Below are 18910 nucleotides of genomic sequence, written 5' to 3' on the forward strand. Positions count from 1 at the left end.
GAGGAGAGAGAGAGGGAAAGGAGGAGGAAGAGGAGAGAGAGGGAGAAGAGGAGAGAGAGAGGGAGAAGAGGAGAGAGAGGGAGAAGAGAGAGAGAATGAGAAGGGGAGAGAGAGAATGAGAAGGGGAGAGAGAGAATGAGAAGGGGAGAGAGGGAGAAGAGAGAAAGAGAAGAGGAAGGAGAGGAATAGAGAACAAGGAAAGGAAGTGGAGAGGAGGGAGAGGAGCGAGGAGGGGATAGGGAGAGACAAAGAAATGCATGAGATAAAACTGAAAGAAAAAGAAAACATTACTTTGACAGCGTTTCTCTCTTTTTTTTTTTTTTACCTTTTCTCTTCCCTTTATTCGACAGAGTTGATGTCTCGCTAACGGAGTTTTTCAGCAGACTTGAATTGCAATGATTACTAGATGAGACATTCATTGAACTCACAATGGAATAGAAATCAGGAATCAGTGTGCTGATAGTCTACAGGAGAAAGAGAAAGATAAACAAAAGGTCATGATGTCTAAGCTGTGCTGATGAGAGTTAAAAAGCCTGAAACAACTCTGGAATTGTCTCCCATAAGTTAAAAATATCAAATATTATTCTGTAACTAATACTGGTTTCAAATTTCGAGGGAAGGGGTAAGTTGATTACATCGACCCACCCAATGCTCAACTGATACTTATTTTATTGACCCCAAAAGGATGAAAGGTAAAGATGACCATGCCAGAATTTGAACTCAGAACGTAAAAATGGATGAAATACTGCTAAGCAGTTTGTCCAGCTTGTCACTTTATTCAGTAACTAATGTTGCTTTTTATTTTCATCTCACCCCACATAACTTTTTCTAGTTAGCTTTGTGATGTTCTCGTCATTAAACATGCTAAAATTCAAGCATTGGAATTATACAGATCTATTATACTGGTATAAACTTGTTGACCTATGAATGAACTTCTATGTGGTTGCCAGACGTGCAAGAAATGGTAGCTATCCGACTCCTCTTTATGTAATTAAGTGCTTGTACTTTGAGTAGGCCTATATGTCATAACTGGTTTATATTAAAAAATTAAGACATTGTGAGTCAGAATCAGAGTCGGTATAGTTTTACCGACTCTGACTTCATACGATTGTAAGCCAGACACTCTAACCACTAAGCTACATGCCTTCACCTAAAGACAAAACCATTACCAAAAGGGCTGAATTAAAGAATAAGTTCCAAAAGCTGGAAAGACAGAAATGATGGGTTACCTTGCCGATAAGTTCCGAACTTGAATAACCAAAGAGCATCAGTGCGAAATGGTGATTAATGCTGTGTATTGTGCCATCAGGAAAGAATGTTATGAGCCCAGTGATGGTGGAGAAAATACAAACGACACCTTCAAAGATACTGGTTAATCTACAAGCAGAATCTGAAAGGAAAAAAAAACATATGTATGCATATAAGGTGTACAAATAGGACCGGAACAGTTCCCTTCATCAGCTGTTTATCTAGATCATCATCGTCATCGTTTAATGTCCCCTTTCCATGCTAGCATGGGTTGGACGATTTGACTGAGGACTGGTGAAACCAGATGGCTACACCAGGTTCCAATCTGATTTGGCAGTTTCTACAACTGGATGCCCTTCCTGACGCCAACCACTCCAAGAGTGTAGTGGGTGCTTTTACGTGCCACCGGCATGAAGGCCAGTCAGACGGTACTGGCAACGGCCACGCTCAAAATGGGGTATTTTACGTGCCACCTGCACAGGAGCCAGTCCAGCGGCAGTGGCAACGACCTTGCTCGAATGTCTTTTCATGTGCCACCGGCACAAGTGCCAGTAGGGCGATGCTGGTAACGATCACGCTCAAATGGTGCTATTTACGTGCCACTGGCACGGAAGCCAGACAGCTGCTCTGGCAACGTTCACGCTCGGACGGTGCTTTTAGCACTCCACTGGTACAGGTGCCATCATGATTTTGCTTTCACTTGCACCAACAGGTCATCACAAGCTGAGTTTAGTGTCCAATGAAGGAGAGGTTGGCATGGGTGCCAGTCATCGAATTTGGTTTGATTTCGATTCCACTTGCCTCAACAGGTCTCGCAAGCGGAGTTTAGTGTCCAATGAAGGAAAGGTACGCATAAGTGGGCTGGCTACATCCCTAGCAGAAGCCTCGGATTATGGTCTCACTTGGCTTGCCGGGTCTTCTCATGCACAGCATATTTCCAAAGGTTTCGATCACAAATCATTGTCTCGGTGAGGCCTAATGTTCGAAGGTCATGCTTCACCACCTCATCCCAGGTCTTCGTTCTTGTGATTATTATATTTAAAAAACAATACTGCTAATGCTATTGTACCTGCAGATTTATAGAAAAAATGCGAGGGAATGGTACAGTAAAGACAGGATGATAAGAATGGAGATAAAGAATTAAGACTAGTCATAGGACAGAGTGTATTTATTATCATGTGAGTGGAAACAACAATATGCAACATTGTTTGTGTATGTGTGTGAGATAATAATTTATAAGTTGTTTCACTAACAAGACTGGGAGTACTCAATATATTGTGTGGAGCTATTATACTTATATAATAGATAAATATTACTACTACTTTTACTTTAATGCTACATAAAGTAAATATTGGAATTATACGTCCACATGTGTGTGTGTGTTTGATAGTCCTTTCTAATTTTGGCACAAGTACAGAAATTTTGAAAAAAAAGTGGGGTAAATCAATATATTCAAGTAACCGTTTGATGTCTTGCCCTGTCAAGACCCCTTGACAGGGTTGAGGAACAGTATCAAAGGGAGGTGACTTTGTGCCGGGTATAGAGAAGGCAAAGATTGAAAGAGGAACAAGCACAGGTGCCTTGCTACAGAGAAGATACATGGCAAATGGGGGTAGCTGAGGAGGAAAGAAGAAGGGTTCCACATGAAGCATTTTGGAGGAAATTATATAACATGATACTGGCACTGTCAGTTACGATGACAAGGAGTCCAGTTGATCCGATCAACAGAACAGCCTGTTCATGAAATTAATGCATAGTGGTGAGAGTATACTGCTCATGATCATAAGATTGTGAGGTTGATTCCCAGGGGTGCATTGTGTCCTTCAGCAAGACACTTTATTTCACATTGCTCCAGTCCACTCAGCTGGCAAAAATGAGTTGTGTCTGTACTTCAAAGAGTCAGCCTTGTCATGTTCTGTGTCACGCTGAATCTCCCTGAGAACTATGTCATGGCTATGTGTGTCTGTGGAGTTCTCATCTATTTGCATGTTGATTTCATGAGCAGGCTGTTCCGTTGATTGTATCAACTGGAAACCGCATCATCATAACCGACGGAGAATCATTATATAATGGTGGCAATGACAAATGACCGAGACCTTTGACAATATGCTGTGCTTGAGAAGAAGACCCATCAAGCCAAGTGAAACCGTAGTTGTGGGAGATACTGGTGTCACACAACTGGCACCCATACCAGTGGCATATAAAATGCACCCACTACACTCTTGGAGTGGTTGGCATTAGGAAGGGCATCCAGTCATAGAAGCAAGGCCAAATTAGACTGGATTTTGGTGCAGCCCCTCAGCTTACCAGCCCTGGTCAAACTGTCCAACCCATGCTAGCATGGACAACAGACATCAAATGATGATGATGAATATTTACATTCTGTTGACTATTTTAAAAATAAAAGACTCATCTTCTTATATCTTGAGATGCGCTGGCATTCCGTCACCATTACCTCTATCTTCTCACATCCACCTTTACGTAATGTGGGCGAGCTTTGTATTCCCTCTGTAGCAAGACACCTAGGCTTGTCCCTGCACCACACTTCAGCATTTCACTACCTGGCATTGAACCATCACACCACCTCCCCTCTTACATACCCCAACATCACAACCACCATTTAGTTAAGGAAGCATTTCTCCTCCTTCCAGATCATTTTTCTTTTTTTTTTTTTGTCTTGTCAGTTAACTGGCGACCTCACTAGTACAATCAATGGAACATCCTACACGAAAAAAAAATAATAAAAGCAACCAGTACGTTCTGTAAAATGGTTGGCATTAGGAAGGGCATCCAGCCATAGAAACCAAACCAAAGATGATGCTGGTGCTTGATGCAGCTTTGCAGCTTGTCAGACCCTGTCAAACTGTCCAACCCATACCAGCATGGAAAATGGACATTAAATGATGAGGATTTGTCTTTTCAGCTTTTCATAATTATTGCGACCCAGGCCCTTGAAAACAACAAAGTGGTCTTACCTTGGCGTAAACTATTATCCTCTTCATCAGAAGCTATGTCTATTGGATGGACATGTATTGTAAGAGGAAAAATGGAACCATCCAAGGTTTTCCCAGTTGCTCTCTGTTTCTTTATGTTCTGGAAATGACAGAAAAATTAAACTTTTAAAACTAGGAACTGAATCATGAGGTAGCGAGTTGCATCAAGCCAAGCGATTGCCTTGAAAGGAGATGTGAGTCTGTGTGTTTTAGGGCTTAGAAAGTGGAGGGCAGCATTCATAAAGTTTTAGAGGGCTTCCTAGATTGGGAGGGAGAGGACGGAGGAAGAACCACAAGTGATGTATTGGTGGAGAAGGGAAAGCTCTGGTTTGAATGCAACAGAATGGATTCCACTTAAGACATCATAGATGGAGGTAAGGTATAGGCACAGGTGTGGCTGTGTGGTAAGAAGGCGACGAGCTAGCAGAATCGTTAGCACGCTGAGCAAAATGCTTAGCGGTATTTTGCCTGCCGCTACGTTCTGAGTTCAAATTCCACCGAGGTCGACTTTGCCTTTCATCCTTTCGGAGTCGATAAATTAAGTACCAGTTACGCACTGTGGTCGATGTAATCGACTTAATCCCTTTGTCTGTCCTTGTTTGTCCCCTCTATGTTTAGCCCCTTGTGGGCAATAAAGAAATAAGAAGCTTTGTTTCTCAATCACATGGTTTCAAGTTCCGTTTTTTCACTACGAAATGTTTCTTTCAGTTTCCTTCAACCAAATCATGAGCTAACTTGATGCATCAAGCTTAACAACAATCATGAATGAAGCTGTGAGTGTGTTTAGGGATTAAAAAGTGAAGGGAAGAATTCCTAAAGTTTTACAGGACTTCCTAGATTGGGTGGGAGAGGATGGAAGAAGAACCACAACTGATGTATTGCTGCAGAAGGGAGCAAAGCATCAGGATCCTTAAGAGCAGAGATCTGATTTGAGTGCATGCAACAGAGAGGATTCCACTTAACCCTTTCGTTACCATATTTCTTTTGGGATGTTCTGTTTCCATCAAATAATTTTAACAAAGAACAAAGAATTTAGTAAAATAACTCATGGGGTTGAGAAACAAACTTCTTACCACACAGCCACACCTGTGCCTATACCATGCCTCCATTTATGATGTCTTAACCCTTAGGAACATAAATTGTGGCTAAGGTTCAGTGGAAGAATTTTAATTCAAAACTTATGAAAACAGGACATTTGTATCGAAAGGGTTAAGACATCATAAATGGAGGCATGGTATAGGCACAGGTGTGGCTGTGTGGTAAGAAGTTTGTTTCCCAACCCCATGATTTTCAGTGCAATTTTTTCACTATGAAGGCTTTCTTACAGTTTCCAGCTACCAAAGGAGACTTCTTTCAGTTTCCATCTACCAAATTCAGTCATGAGTCTCTGTTCAATCCAGGCTTTAGTAGAAGACACTTGCCCAAGCAAATTTCCGACCAAAAAGCCATCCCTGTGCTTCACAAAACCACAAAGAGCAGAAATAGTATACACTTATTTTTCTGATTGTATTGTCTCCTTTTACACCATTGTCAAAGCATCTTATAAGATCTACAAAATAAATATGGGACAACATACTGGACACAATATAATCTAAATCTCTTGATGGCACTGCTCCTGCATGGCTGCAGTCCAATGACTGACACCAGTAAAAAAAATAATAAAAGGACATACATAATAGGTGTAAACTTGGTTATGCAGTTAAGCTTGCTTTGCAACCATGTGATTTGAGTTCAGTCCTACTGTACAGCACCTTAGGTAAGTGTCTTCTACTAAAGCCCCAGACCTATTAAGGTGGTGCTCCAGTATGGCCAGTCTGATGAATCAAAACCCACAATCTTGTGATCATGAGTGCAGTATCTTAACCACTGGGCCATGCACCCTCATCATGGGTGTATGAGTCTGTGCATATGTATATATGTGTGTGTGTTTTGTGCTTTTGATGTCCCCTACCACTCTTTGACGACCAGTGTTAGTTTTGTTCACGTACCCCGTAACTTAGTAGTTTGGCAAAAGGGACCAAAAGAATAAGTACCAGGTTTAAAAAGTAACTAAATGCTGGGGTTGATCAGTTTGACTAAACCCTCTAAAGTGGTACTCCAGTGTGGCCACGGTCCAAAGACTGAAACAGTCAAAAGATAAAAGAACAAAGAAGACATGTTGTCATGTGCATCAAGCAACTTACCTTGGTCAATCTCTGGAAAAGTTTTGGTAACTTAAATGCTGGAATCAACTGAGTTATATTTGCTCCAGTAATGTCCTCGCTGTTGCTATAACCAAAGAAACAGGACAGCTTCTCATCACACCTTATTATCTCTCCCTGAAAGATTAAATTAAAAATTTCTTTTAATCCTTTAGCATTCAGATTACTCTGTCAAATATAATGCTTATGCATTCACATTGTTTTGAATTAATCATGCATTGTCTCAGAGCTTTTGAGATTTCAATGATGTGATGGTTTATTTTAGAATGGCATTGTAGGTAGGAGTGAGAGGCCGGATTTGGCCAGTTTAAATGCTAAAGGGTTAAACATTCATGCATTTGGAAAAATCTGTAAAATTAAAAGGATCAAAATTCGTTAGAGTTTTTCAAAGCTGAAACCCGTGCTGGTGCCAAATCCACACACAAGGCCTTGTTCAGCCTGAGGTTATTGTAGAACACACTTTCCCAAGGTGTCACTGTGTGGAATTGAACCTGGAACCATATGGTTGGGAAATAAGCTTCTTACCGAACAACCACTCCTGCACCTGGTAGATGGAAACTGAAAGAAACCCATCATGTATATACACACACACACACACACACACACATAATAGGCTTCTTTCAGTTTCCATTCACAAAATCCATGCACAAGGCTTTTTTGACCTCATAATTTTTTATCTTTTGGAATTTAAAAAAAAAATATTTGTGAATTTGTTTTACACGTGGGAATTCACAGGATTATGAAAAAAAAAACAAATATAAAAAAAATGTTTGTAAACCCTTCCTGCCCTAAATCCCAAACTTTCCACTCCTTTATAAATTTTTTTTTTTAATCGGTTTAAAATAGTTCGAATTTTGGCTTAAATCCCAGCAATGGACCACCCTTGGGTACATCATCATTCTATTAAATGTGTTTATGGGGAGAAAAATATTGAGAAACATCAATACACATCAGAGTGACAAAGAAACAAAGAAAGTATCAGGTAGTCATCCGATGTGCTAAAAACAACAGCTAAATCGCCCTTAAAACACATACACAAAAGATTTTTTTTTTCATAATCAGCACAGGCAAGGCTGTGTGGTAAGAAGCTTGTTTTCCAACTACGTTGTTCCAGGTTCAGTCCCACTACATAGCACCTTGAGCAGTGATGTATATATATATTGTATATTTAGAATAATAAGGTAGTCAGAATGTTGGATGATTACATATATATTTTTTTTATTTATTTACATTTTATTTACATTTTCTAGCGCTTTATTCTATTATTGGATTTATCAAAAATCAATAACGGAAGAAAGTGCTAAAAATGTTAATAAAATGTTAATAAATAGAAAAATATATACACATATATATTCATCCAGCATTTTGACTACCTTATTATTCTACATACATACACACATACATATATATATATATATATATACATACATATTTATGCGTGTGTCTGTGTGTCTATGTTTACACCTCCACCATCACTTGACAACCAATATTGGTGTGTTAGCAGTTCGGTAAAAGAGACCAATACAGTAAGTACCAGGCCAGGGGTTTTCAAACTGTGGTCCGCGGACCACAGGGGGGTCAGCAAGGACAAGACAGGGGGTCCGTGGACAGCAAATACTTTTTATGGGCAATTTGATTTTATATATGTTTTTTAATCGAAATATTTTAATTGACGATAAACCTATTTGTTAAATACTGTTAAATAAATAAATGTAAAAATATATGTTATGTTAAGCAAATATTTATGTATAAATTTCATAAGCGTTTATAAGGGGGTCCCTAAGGTAAAGCCTGAAATACAAAGGGGTCTGCAAGTCAAAACGTTTGAAAACCCCTGTACTAGGCTATCAAAGAAAAAGTCTTGGGGCTGATTTCTTCGACTAAAAAAATCTTTTAAGGCGGTGCTCCAGCATGGCCAGTCAAGTAAAAAAGTAAAAGAGCATGAACAAAAATTTCCAGAAAATTCCAAAAAACAAAAAAAAGTTACAAGAAGTTTATATGGGGTGCTTAAACCAGAATTCCACCAAATGAAGGATACTGTTTGTTCACAAGTTCTCTGTGCGTGCGTATTTATAATAAACATCGTGAAAAGGCTAAAAAAACACCTACCTTGATATCAAAATAAATTGAACAGATAAGTCTGTGAATTGGTTCCATAGCCACAAGACAGCGAGACTTCTTGTTGTAGTCAACTCGTTTCATCCATAAAGACACTGGTAAAACTAATCCATCTTTGTCGATGGCTTCCACCTGGAATATTGAAGGCCACGGGTGTTGAAAGGAAAACATGAATGAAATATCAGAGAAAGTGAGGAGCAAAGTGTAAAATGGAAACTGTAAAAACTGCAAATACTCTATAGCCTGATGGAGGACCAGACAGACAAACTGAATAGCTACAGAAAGGTAGGGTGGGAGAAAGAAAAGGAGGGAGAAAGAAAAGGAGAAAGAAAAGGAGGGAGAAAGAAAAGGAGAAAGAAAGAATGATGAGGAGGAGAAAGGGTGAAAGAGGAGGGAGAGTGATGAGGAGGACAGGGGGTAGAAGCGAGAGGGGGTGACAGAGAAATATAGATCGGCAGAGACATAAAAGTAAATGGATTCTCCAGGAACTTTGACAATAAGCATTCCAGTGGTTCAATCAACTAAACAACTTACTTGTGTGTCAGTATCCAAGTGGCAGAGTACACCACAGACATCTGTACCCTTGATGTAATCCTCAGGCAGAGTCAGTATGACGATGTGCGTGTGACAAAGCAGCCTATTTTGAATTAGCAGCTAGTCTTCATCAGACAGGCCTTCATACAGTTAGCCCCCACCCTGGGGTTTGTAGAGCTCCCCTCCACCAGACTGGTCAAACGTAAAGGGGTGTTGCTCATACGTGATAATGCAAGACCACTTATTGCTCAAGTCACTCAGGAAAAGATTATAGCACTAAATATGGAATTTTTGCATCATCCCCCACCCCTTACTCTCCCGACCTTGTTCCATCTGACTATCATCTTCTCAGATCATTGCAATATTATTTAGAGGGAAAACAGTTTCTGAATTGCGAAAAGGTTAAAATGACATTGAGTGCTTCTTTGCTGTAAAATCTGAAGAATTTTGTGCCTGAGGAATCAACAATTTGCCAAATAGACAGGATTATATTATCAATAATGAAGCGAAATATTATCTTGATTAAATATATTAATTAAGGCTGAAGGAGCACCTGTCTCTTTCCCATCTTCTGAAATGTGACAGAACTTTCTTCCCAGCCTAATATAAACTGATAAGGGTCGACACCCTATCGGCCCAGGAAGCTGCACCTCATAATCATCAAAGCCTAAGCAAAGTTGGAAGTAACTGGCACTCTGTGGATTATGACGACACGGGTTCCAGTTGATCCGATCAATGGAACAGCTTGCTTGTGAATTTAACATGCAAGTGGCTGAGTACTCCACAGACGCGCAAACTCTTAATGTTCTTCTCAGGGAGATTTGGCATGACACGGAATGTGACGAGGCTGGCCCATTGAATTACAGGTACAACTCATTCTTGCCAGTTGAGTGGAATGGAGCAATGTGAAATAAAGTGTCTTGCTCAAGGACATGTGTTGCCGGGAATTGAACTCACGACCTTATGATTGTGAGTTGAATACCCTAACCACTAAGCCACATGCCTTTGCGAAGTTGGAAATGAAAATGAAGCAGGAGAGAGAGAGAGAGAAAAGGAGGGAGGGGGGAGAGGGAGAGAGAGAGGAGGAGGGAGGGAGAGAGAGAGAGAAAGGGCAAGAGAGACACAGCAAGAGAAAGGGTGAGAGAGCAAGAGAAGACTAGAGAAAGAGAGGGAGGGAGGACATAGGAAGGGAGGGAGGGAGAGAGAGAGAGAGAGAGAGAGAGAGAGAGAGAGAAAGGGCGAGAGAGAAACAGCAAGAGAAAGGGTGAGAGAGAGACAGCAAGAGAAAGGGTGAGAGAGCAAGAGAAGACTAGAGAAAGAGAGGGAGGGAGGACATAAGAAGGGGGGGAGAGAGAGAGCGAGCAAAAGAAAATGAGAGAGAGAGAGCAAGAGAGCTGGAGGGAATAAGAGAGTGTGTGTGAGAGAGAGAGAGAGAGAGAGAGAGAGAATAGAGAAAAGGGTTTGTTATACGTACCACTTTGCCAGCGATACTAATCACTTGTCCACTTGGTTGAAGGTAAGATTCCATTATGGTCTGTTGATCCTTTCTCTTCAGTTGGACCAAATCTGTCAAACACCGGCAAATCATATCTGATCGGTTGTAACCAAACAGTGCACAAGCCATCTCATTAGCTGTGAGAATCTAACAAAGACAAAGAGACAAATAGTAATTAATAACAATTAACATAGGCACCATTACCGCCATCATCATAATCATCATCATCGTCGTCCTCTATAGCAAGACACCTGTTTCTGTCTGTCATATTTTAACCTTTCGTCATCTGACACAAGATCCCCTCCTCCTCCAATGCACCCTCCCCTTTCAAAGGATCTTTATCTTGCAAGTTACTTGGTGACCTTGTCAGTGCTGGTGCCATGTAAAAAGGATTCAGTCCACTCTGCAGGGGTGGTTGGTGTTATGGAAGGACATCCAGCGGTAAAAACCCTGCCAAAACAGACTCAGAAGTCTGGTGCAGTCTTCTGCCAGGCCAGCTCCTGTTAATCCGTCCAATCCATGCCAGCATGGAAGACTGACATTGAATGATGATGATGATGATTATCATTATTATCATCATTTAACGACCCTGTTCCATGCTGGTGTGCTAGTTGGACAGTTTGACGGGACCCAATGATCCACAGGATGTCATCGAGCACCAATGCCAGATTTGGTATGGTTTCTTATTTCTTTATTGCCCACAAGGGGCTAAACACAGAGGGGACAAACAAGGACGGGCAAACGGATTAAGTAGATTACTTCGACCCCAGTGTGTAACTGGTACTTAATTTATTGACCCCGAAAGGATGAAAGGCAAAGTCGACCTTGGTGGAATTTGAACTCAGAATGTAAAGGCAGACAAAATACCGCTATGCATTTCGCCCGGCATGCTAACATTTCTGCCAGCTCACAGCTTTAGTTTCTTTCAGTTTCTGTCTAACAAATCCACTCACAAAGCTTTGGTCGGCCTGGGGCTATAGTAGAAGACACTTGTCCAAGGTGGTAAGCAGTAGGACTAAACCCAGAACCATGTGATTGGGAAGCAAGCGTCTTACCACACAGTCACGTCTGCACCTATATGATTTATAATTAAACATAATTAGGAATTGTACAATAAAACAAACTGTTAAAATATTTTGTGTATTGTAGAAGTAGAACTAATTAATTGCAATTAGATTTTAACAAAATCTTATGTGGATCCTACCAAGGGCCATTTGGACCCCAATTGAGAACCATTGGTTTGGATTAACATGTTTTTGAGCTTCCACAGTTTATTAATTATAACCTGTTTTCATTAAACATGACACAAATTTCATGCAACTGGGTCTGATATAATGAAAAAAGAAAACTATCCATAGCAAGCATCTTCAGTTGCCATAGCAACAACTGGCAGCCAGCAACAGAAGCCCTCGCTTTTTTGGTTTTATTTTTCCTTGTAATAGCTTTTTTCCTTTTTGTTTAAGAATATATTTTCCCTAATAGCAATGAATAGCAGAAAGAAAAAAATTAAAATGAGATTGACTAATGAAAAAAAAAAACAAAAAAAAAACAGCAAAACAACAATAAAAAAAAATGAACAAAAATTGCTTTTACTTTAGAGAAGAAACTCGAAATAATTAAGAATTATGATAATGATGCTAGAAAACTAAGAGATAGCCTGCTCGTTTAGATTGGATAAACGAACCATGTGCACCAGTTTTAAATAAACTGAAGATTATAATTGGACAGATGGCTTCACATACAACAGCAATGCAATTGGTTTGAAATAATAGTGAGATGATTGGAATTTAACACTTATCACTTGAAAAAAATAAATGTTTTATACATAGCACCAGCACGGGTGCTTATTACGTGCCACTGGCATGGATGTGTTTATATATATATATTTGTTGTTGGCACTCCGTCGCTTACGACGTTGACGGTTCCAGTTGATTCGATCAACTGGAATAGCCTGCTCGTGAAATTAACGTGCAAGTGGCTGAGCACTCCACAGACACGTGTACCCTTAACGTAGTTCTCGGGAGATATTCAGCATGACACAGTGTGACAAGGCTGGCCCTTTGAATTACAGGCACAACAGAAACAGGAAGAAAGAGTGCGAGAAAGTTGTGGTGAAAGAGTACAGCAGGGTTCGCCACTATCCCCTGCCGGAGCCTCATGGAGCTTTAGGTGTTTTCGCTCAATAAACACTCACAATGCCCGGTCTGGGAAACAAAACCGCGATATTATGACCACGAGTCTAATACAGTAACCATTGGGCCATTGCACCTCTACACACATATATATATATATATATATATATATATATATATACTCTTTTACTTGTTTCAGTCATTTGACTGTGGCCATGCTGGAGCACTGCCTTTAGTCGAGCAAATCGACCCCAGGACTTATTCTTTGTAAGCCTGGTACTTATTCTATCAGTCTCTTTTGCCGAACCGCAAAGTTACGGGGACATAAACACACCAGCATCGGTTGTCAAGCAATGTTGGGGGGGGGGGGGAGACAAACATAGACACATACATATATACAACGGGCTTCTTTGAGTTTCCATCTACCAAATCCACTCACAAGGCTTTGGTCGGCCTGAGGTTATAGTAGAAGACACTTGCCCAAGATGCCATGCAGTGGGACTGAACCCGGAACCATGTGGTTGGTAAGCTAGCTACTTACCACACAGCCACTCCTATATACACCTGCTAAATAACTAATTCTGTTATAAGTATATATATGCATGTGTGTATGTATATGTATGTATGTATATATGTAAATGTATATATATATATTTATATATGCATAAATTAACCTCATGAACTTCTTGGACTATCTTATAAAAACTCTCTGCCACCTATAAAATACCTGTGCTGGTTCCACATATAAAGCACTTGTGTTAGTGCTACGTATGAAACACTGGCGCTGATGCCATGTAAAAAACACTGAGTATGCTCTGTAAAATGGTTGGTATCAGGAAGCGCATCCAGCTGTAGAAACCCTGCCAAAACAGACAATTGGGGTCTGGTGCATCTCTGGTGCCAGCTCCTGTCAACGCATCCAACCCATGCTAGCATGGAAAATGGATGTTAAGTAATGATGATGACGATGATATATGGAAGACTGAAAAAGCTGCATTCCAGTGAGTACCAACATATGGCATTAAAACAAAAGCTTTGAACCTATTCTCCACTTTGGAAGGAGAGGCATAGCTGTGTGGTTAAGACAATCGCTTTGCAAACACATGGCTTAAGGTTCAGTCCCACTGCAGGCAGCACCTTGGGCAACTGTCTTTTACTATAGCTTCAGGTCGACTAATGCCTTAAGAGTAAATTTGAGACAGAAACTGTGTGGAAGCCGGTCGTGTATTTACATATGTGTGTATCTTTGTATATATTTAAGTATGTGTTTGTATGTCATCATAGCCTGCATACAAGTGATTGCACATAACACATTTTCAACAAGGCTTTGGTTGTGTTGGTGTGTTTATGTCCCTGTAACTTAGCGGTTTGGCCAAAGAGACCGATAGAATAAGTACCAGACTTAACAAAAGATCAGTACTGTGGGTGATTCATTTGACTAAAAATTCAAGGTGGTGCTCCAGCATGGCCACAGTCTAATGACTACAACAAGTAAAAGATGATGATGATGATGATGATCCACTATCATCACCACCAAAACCGCCATCATTATCATCACTGTTACACTGTTAACACCACATGTGGTAAAAGTTCTGACATGAAACCATGGTTACAAGCCACCATTGTCGGTGTTATCATCAAAGTCATTCTCACGTTCATCCTCTTCCGAATAGATAAAAAAAAAATGAAAAACATCTTATCTTCCATTACTGCCTCTGATTCCAGCATCTCTAATATCATCACCAAAGCTACAGTTATCATGCGTGTCACTCATCCTTTCAGAAAATTTGTACAACTCACTAAAAACAATACTAAATAAATAAATAAATCCCCAAAAGCTGTCAGGAATATCGGAAACACTGCCTTGCCAATGGCAAGATGTGATCTGCAATACGATTGGTCGATTTTAAGGTCATTAACAATCAAGAAGGTTACAGTTTTAGGATGATATTCCAGCACAGCTGTGGCTGTGTGGTTATGAAGCTTGCTTCCTAACCATGCAGGCTTGGGTTCAGTTCCACTGTGCTGCTCCTTGGGCAAGTGTCTTCTACTATAGCCCTGGTCCAACCAAAACCTTGTGAGTGGATTTAGAAGACAGAAACTGCAAGAAGCTTGTTGTATGTATGTATATACGAGTGTATATGTATGTATATGAGGGAGGGGGCTGTAAAGTTCTTGGCTTTAAGGGTATCACGAAAGGCCTGGCTGGAGGCCCAACCTTCTGAGTTCTTTTACAGGGCTTAGAAAAACAAGGACTGCTGCAATAAATGTGTCAATCTGAGAGGGGAATATGTTGGATAAAATCATAATTAACTGATCCTCCTGTATTTTCTTTTACCCTTAAAGCCAGGAATATATATAAGGGGGTGCTGAAAAGGTCCTGGATTTAAGGAAATTGTGAAAAGCATTGGTTGGAGGCCCAACTTTTTGAGTTCTTTTACAGAACTTACTGAAGGACCACTGCAATAAGTGCGTAAATCTGAGAGAGGAATATGTTGAATAAAAACACAATTGATCCTCCTGTATTTTCTTTCACCCAAAGCCAGGAACTTTCCAGCACCTTTGCAAGTGTGGTTGTAAGAGCATCAAGTGAGATTGCTTGTTTCTGGTCTTCTGTGGAAAACCTGTCTAGCCACGAGAAAATATTACCTTGCCAGGAAACAGGTACGGGTTGGCAACATGAAGGGCACCCAGTCATAGAAAATCTGCCTCATGCAAATGTGGAAAAGCAGATGGCAAATGATGATGGTATAAATCAAGCAATGCTACAAGTGTTAAGCTTTTATTGAGTCTACCTCAGGACTGACCTAGGGTTAAATAAAGTGTGTGCATAAGTGTGTGTGTGTGTGTGTGTGAGAAACAGAGAGAGGGGGAATCAAGGAAAGAGAACCCATTCTTCTTGATTTGTCTCTTAATGAGAGATAACTATAATCCTACTTAACAATACCGGATTCAACAATCCATAGCAAAATCATCAATTATCTATTGGAATTAGCATTACCTACCCCGCCTCACCTGCGTCTAACGATCCAGGTGTATTAATGAGAAAGAGTACAAGAAGCAAAAACAAAAAATAAAAGCAATCAGAGAAATCTAAATAGTGTCATTAAAGATCCCATCTGAGATTTACACCTGTTGCAGTGGTCCTTCAGTTTTTCTAAGCCCTGTAAAAGAACTCAGAAGGATGGGCCTCCAACCAGGCCTTTTGTGATCCTCTTAAAGCCAGGAACTTTTCAGCACTTCCTTGTGTGTGCATGTGTGTATATGGTGGGGTGTGGGTGGGGTGCCACAAAGTTCCTGGCTTTGGGTAAAAGAAAACACAAGAGGACCAGTAAATTATGATTTTATTCAACATATTCCCCTCTCAGATTCACACACTTATTGCAGCAGTGTAAAAGGACTTGGAAGGTTGGGCCTCCAACCAGGCCTTTCATGATACCCTCAAAGCCTGGAAGTTTTCAGTACCTCCTCATGTGAATGTGTGTGTGTGTGTGTGTGTGTGTGTGTGTGTATGCGCATGAAAAGCTGAGAGGGTGTCTCAATCTACCAATAAATCTATAGGCACCTAAAACAATTTGTGAAAGCATGATTTAAGCTACTAAGACATGCCTACTTGTGAGTAATGGCTTTGGTTCATCCATACATGTGTGTGGAATTGAACCTAAATCATTTGAAACATAAGTCCATGACTGTACCGAGTGGTGGTAACTTAGAGCAACATGAAATAAAGTATCTTGCTCAAAAACACAGCACACAGCCTGGTCTGGGAATCGAACTCACAACCTCAGGATCGTAAGCTCGACACTAGCCACTGACCTATGTGCCTTTGCGCATAGGCTGGGGTTGAAAGATTTATTGTATTTTCAACAAAACACTAAAACAATCTTGTTGTGTGTCTTGGGAAGGTCATAATGCCAATAAAAAGAAACACACACACTGGTTCAATATCATTTCTTTATTTTTTGCCAATTGGTTAAATGTCTAACCAACTAGCTAATTGATCATTTGTTTAATTGCTTAATGCGATGATTAATCAATCACTCACCATAGTAAGCATAAATTATTTTATATAATATTTTATATTATTTATTATGCAATGAAATGATTATTACATGATGAAGGCTGCGAAACAACTGTAATCCTATAGATATCAAGTGGTTAAATATATCCACCTCTCATACTTCCTGCTTTTTGGCAAGGTACAGCACCTGTTCAGCCACCCTGTCGGGCTTGTATGGGTCAGATGGAATTTGTTAAGGGATCAGATTTTTTATGGCTTGATGCTCTGCCTGTCACCAACGCTCACTCGTTTCCAAGCAAGGTAATATTCCCCCATTTTCCCATGGTGTGACATGTTTTCCAAGGTAGACCAGATACAAACAACACCGTATGTTTGAGGGTGAAGCTCGTTTACAGCCATCATGTGATGTTAAGACAAGGTTACACACAAACATATACATGCAAGGGCTTCTTTCAGTTTCCGTCTACCAAATCCATTCACAGCGCTTCGATCAGCACAAGGCTAAACACTTAACCAAAGTATCATGCAGTGGAACTGAACCTACAATCACATGACTGGGAATCAAGTTATTTTAACCACATAGCCACGTGTGACTGTGAGCATATACATATATACATACATATACATGCATATATATATATATATATATATATATATATATAGATTGCATTGTTATTCCTTTTCCATTTCTAACAAAACTGTCCGATGAACGGGAATGTGAAACTCAGAGTAACAGTCTTTTGTTATATTTCTGCTGCTTTTAAATAAAGTATATATATATATATATATATATACATACACACAAACTACGAGACAACAGACAGGAGTTGTGTAAGTAGTGGTGGTGATGCTTGTGGTAGTGGTAGTGGTGGTGCTTGTGGTAGTGGTGGTGGGGGTAGTAAGGGGTGGCAGCACATTCTAATCGAACCACTGATGCGTGTATTGCTCAGTTTCCGGAGCTTGAACTGTAAGGAAATTAACAGGTAAGAAGTGGATTTGTCTTTAAAGAGCTATTAACCAGCAGCAGGATTGATGGAACTATCAGTGGTGGTGGTGGTGGTGGTGGCAGCAGTTAACAATGGTAGTGGTAGTGGAGATTAACAATTGCGGTGGTGATGATTGATGGTGATGGTGGTGGCAGTGGTAGCGATAATGATTAACAATAGTGGTGGTGATGGTGGTAGTAGTGGTGGTGGTGATAGTAGTGGTGATGGTGATAGTGGTGATGTGGCGATGGTGATGGTAGTGGTAGTCAAGATGGTGGTGGTGGAGGTGGAAAAGGTGGTGATAATGGTGGGGGTGATGGTGGTGGTAGTGACAGTGGTAGTGGTGGTGATAGAGCTTAACTCTGGTAGCATTGGTTGCAGAAGTAACTAACAATGTCTGTGGTGGCGGTTGTAGTAGTAGCAGCAGTAGCAGTGGTGATTGGCAATGGTACCAGAAGTAATACTAATGTTGTTTTGTTTGTGATGTTAAAATAGTAGCATTATAACTATTGTAGTTGTAGTAGTAGTAGTAGTAGTAGTAGTAGTAGTAGTAGTAGTAGTAGTAGTAGTAGTAGCTATGCAGTTTCTTTCATCCATAGAATGATTAGAACTACAACAAAAAGTACAAGGACAATGGTTTGTAACGAGAATTTAAACAAAAGCTAGCAAACAATGCCACTTCACTGTATCTGTATGGGGGTATACGTATGTCTATATACACCTGGTTGTGGGTATACGTACATATGTACGATTTGGATAAATACATACGTTTGTATTTGTGTACACGTGTGCATGTGGAGGCGCAATGACCTAGTGTTTAGGGTAGCGGACTCGCGGTCGGAGGATCACGGTTTCGATTCCCAGAGCGGGTGTTGTGAGTGTTTATTGAGCGAAAACACCTAAAAGGCTCCACGAGGCTCCGGCAGGGGATGGTGGCGAACCCTGCTGTACTCTTTCACCATGACTTTCCCTCACTCTTTCTTCTTGTTTCTGTTGTACCTGTATTTCAAAGGGACAGCCTTGTCACACTCTGTGTCACGCTCAATCTCCCCGAGAACTACGTTAAGGGTACACGTGTCTGTGGAGTGCTCAGCCACTTGCACGTTAATTTCACGAGCAGGCTGTTCCGTTGATCGGATCAACTGAAACCCTCGACGTTGTAAGCGACGGAGTGCCAACAAC

The 18910-nt window shown here is 40.5% G+C and overlaps 1 protein-coding gene across 7 annotated transcripts in view; it reads right to left on the bottom strand.

Moving 5' to 3' along the window:
* LOC106879922 (PAS domain-containing serine/threonine-protein kinase) overlaps positions 1-18910 on the bottom strand; it is a 95080-nt gene that overhangs the window by 21957 nt on the left and 54213 nt on the right. For all 7 annotated transcript variants that reach the window (XM_089341884.1, XM_089341885.1, XM_089341886.1 and 4 more), the window contains 6 exons: positions 10569-10736; positions 8552-8692; positions 6425-6559; positions 4224-4341; positions 1230-1390; positions 326-464 (listed from right to left, as the gene is read on the bottom strand). In XM_089341884.1, coding sequence (XP_089198010.1) covers positions 326-464; positions 1230-1390; positions 4224-4341; positions 6425-6559; positions 8552-8692; positions 10569-10736 — 862 coding nt within the window. The remainder of the gene's footprint in view (positions 1-325; positions 465-1229; positions 1391-4223; positions 4342-6424; positions 6560-8551; positions 8693-10568; positions 10737-18910) is intronic.

This window comes from Octopus bimaculoides, chromosome 25 (genome assembly GCF_046866305.1).
Source record: "Octopus bimaculoides isolate indiv1 chromosome 25, ASM4686630v1, whole genome shotgun sequence".
NCBI classification, from domain to species: domain Eukaryota; kingdom Metazoa; phylum Mollusca; class Cephalopoda; order Octopoda; family Octopodidae; genus Octopus; species Octopus bimaculoides.